At 70.4% G+C, this 2810-nt stretch overlaps 2 protein-coding genes across 2 annotated transcripts in view; one reads left to right on the top strand and one right to left on the bottom strand.

Annotated features, from left to right (window-relative positions):
- Positions 1–987, bottom strand: part of CHLNCDRAFT_52409 (hypothetical protein) — a gene marked incomplete at both ends in the record, with an annotated part of 3734 nt that extends 2747 nt beyond the window's left edge. The window contains 4 exons of the mRNA XM_005847626.1: positions 15–67; positions 271–373; positions 547–651; positions 877–987. Of these exons, the coding sequence (XP_005847688.1) occupies positions 15–67; positions 271–373; positions 547–651; positions 877–987 (372 nt within the window). The remainder of the gene's footprint in view (positions 1–14; positions 68–270; positions 374–546; positions 652–876) is intronic.
- A 1130-nt stretch (positions 988–2117) lies between these two features.
- The window catches only part of CHLNCDRAFT_10695 (hypothetical protein), a gene marked incomplete at both ends in the record, with an annotated part of 2085 nt that continues 1392 nt past the window's right edge, over positions 2118–2810 (top strand). The window contains 2 exons of the mRNA XM_005847794.1: positions 2118–2247; positions 2455–2645. Of these exons, the coding sequence (XP_005847856.1) occupies positions 2118–2247; positions 2455–2645 (321 nt within the window). The remainder of the gene's footprint in view (positions 2248–2454; positions 2646–2810) is intronic.

Genomic DNA, 2810 nt, shown 5'->3' with positions numbered 1-2810 from the left:
TCCGCGGTGCGCACAGCCTCGTCCACAGTCTCGCGCAGCCAGGCGGCCAGGTCGCGGTCGTCGGCGCCTGCGGGGTGGTGTGGTGTGTGTGTGTGTGGTGTGGGGGGGGACGCCACCAGCACAAGTGCAAGGCACGGCGGCAGGCAGACGCGCGGGTTGCGTGCGGTGGTCCCCATGGGGGGCACAGGAGCAGGCAGGGAGGCAGGGGCGAGCACGGCACGGCACGGCACGGCAGCGCCAAGCGCGTCGCCGCCGCCCCTTCCCACGCACTGCTGACTGCGCCGGCGCCCTGCTTCAGCTCCTCCTCGCTGATCAGGCCGAAGGCGAAGAAGAGGGGACCCAGGGAGCCGTAGGAGGGCAGCTCCGCAGATATCTGCGCAGCCAGGGGCGGCAGCAGCAGCAGCAGCAGCAGCGGTGGGGGCGCCGGCGGCTGGCTCGTGCGCCGCCGGCCCCGGCCGATGGCACCTGTGTACCCGCGGCTGCTGGGCTGCCCGCTGCGCAAAGGCGGTCCCCCGGTGCGGCCGCCACGCCCCACTGCCGCCTCACCTGGCCCAGGGCTTCGTCCTCCGACTCCTGCCGCACGAAAAAGGTGAGCTTCGCCGCCTGCGGGCGCAGCCCCTGCGACAGCTGGTCGGCATATACGTTGAGGGCCTGCGGGGGTGGGTGGGGAGCAGTGCTGTCAGTGTCAGGCAGGCAGGCTGAGGGCATGGGAGGCCTGTGATGACGAGGAGGCCACGGCAGGCTGGGCTGCATGCGGCTGGTGTGTTTGCCGCCGCCCCAGCAGGGTGTGTGGGTCTCCCGCCGCCGTCGCATGTGTTGCCCGGCCCCCACCGCCGCCTGCGTGTGGCTCTACCGCCTTCTGGAAGGTGTGCCCACCTTCAGCGCCTCCGAGTTCTTGGCCCGCTCATAGGGATAGGCGGAGAAGAGGTCGGGGTGCACCTGCCGCACGATTTGGCGCACATACTTGCGCTCTGTTGTGGGATCCATGCTGTTCTACCCCAACACAAGCGTGCCGCCTGTTTCCCTGCACAGCTGCAGTGCCTCAGCCGCCAGCCGCACACTCGCAGGAGCTGAACTGCCCTGCCTGCCGCTCGGAGCAGCGCTCAGGCGTACAGGACACTGGACAGGGGTCTTGCACAGTGCATGAGGGCCCAAAACAGGGGATGTGGCGGGGGGGAAACTGTACTGCGGAGGCGCTAAAGCGGGTCTCTGGGGTGCTTGCAAGGGCTCCGGCCGTTCCAGAAGTGCTCCAGCAGTATCCCCCTCCCCACATATCTGTACAGGGGCGCTGGAGGGGACGAGAGCACGCGCCGCGTAGTTGTTCGCGCCTGCCTGGGCGCCTGCGGCTTGGCGGAGGTCCCTGCCGACCCGTAATAGACCGTGGAAGGATCTGGAGGACAGCCAGCAGTGCCGGGCACCTGGGCAACCGGTGGTTGGCAGCAGGGGCACCAGCCGCGGGCAAAAGCAGCACCATGGCGGAGTCCCAGGCCCCCCTGGCTATGTACGATGGCATAAACGGCACGCAGAAGAACAAAGTGTATGTGGCCGTGAGGTTCAGGCCGCTCAGGTGCGGCCCGCCGCCGCCCTTGCAGCAGGCGACCGCCTCTGGGCAGGCTGCCTGGAGCTGCGCTTCATTGCCTGCCGTGGCTGACAGGCTGCAGGGAAGCTTACGCCTGCAGCACAGACAGTAAACGCGGCAGTAGGCTGGGGGACATGCAACGCACGGCGTGGGCACGCCGCCGCCAACCGCCCCTCTCTCTTTCCTTGCCTGCCCGCGCCTCTTATTGCGAGCTGCAGTGACAGGGAGCGTGCCCGGGGAGACCATGAGGTGTGGGAGTGCCACGGCAACGCGGTGGGCATCCTGGAGGATGTGGGCATGAAGGTGCGGCACCTCCGTCGCCACCAGCCCGCGGCGGGCAGCCGCATGCCGCACAGCCCGCGGCGGGCAGGCGCAGACAGCCGCGCTGCGCCGCACCCGCTGCTGTTCCCATGCGCCGCCCGCCTGGCTCCCTTGCTCGGGCCCCTGCAACCGCACGTGCATGTGCCACCCAGGCGCACGCAGCCGAGCCGCGGAACGAGGAACACCAGCGCGGCGCCCGCCCGCCTCCCTCCCTCCCTCCCCACAGGTCAAGTTCCTGTACGACCACGTGTTTGAGCCGCTGACCGACAACCGAGCCGTGTACAAGACCGTGGCCTCCCCCATCGTGCAGTCGGCGCTGGACGGCATCAACGGAACCATCTTTGCATGTGCGCCGCGCCCGCCCGCTGCCCCGTTTGTGCTGCCCGCGCTGCGTCCTGCCGCAGCAGCTGCGGTGGTGGTGGTGGGGAGGGGCCGCCGCAGCTCGCTGGGCGGCTGGGCGGCGGCTCAGCGGGCGCGCGGCAGGTGCACCGCGCCGCCGCCGCAGCCGCCGACCGCGCCGTCGCCTCCCCGCCTCCCTCGCCGCCGCTGCGCAGACGGCGTGACGAGCAGCGGCAAGACGCACACGATGATGGGGACGGAGCAGGTGCCGGGCATCGTGCCGCACGCCATCGCCGAGGTGTTCCGCACCATCACGCGCACCCCCGGCAAGGAGTTTTTGCTGCGCCTCTCCATGATGGAGATCTACAACGAGGTGGGGTGGGGCCCTTGGCGGCGTGTGGAGGCGGTGGAGGCGGCGGGGCGTGGCGCCGCGATGCCGGGGGGGTGGCCGGCCCTTTGCCTCCTGCCCCGCCATGGCTATCCCCTCACGCTACACACCACACCGCCACCTGCCGTCCCCCCCTCCACACGCAACATCGCCCCCCACCCCACCCATTCACCCTCCCTTCCT

The sequence above is a fragment of the Chlorella variabilis genome (assembly GCF_000147415.1).
Source record: "Chlorella variabilis unplaced genomic scaffold CHLNCscaffold_10, whole genome shotgun sequence".
NCBI classification, from domain to species: Eukaryota; Viridiplantae; Chlorophyta; class Trebouxiophyceae; order Chlorellales; family Chlorellaceae; genus Chlorella; species Chlorella variabilis.
This window is presented reverse-complemented; position numbering and strand designations above follow the sequence as displayed.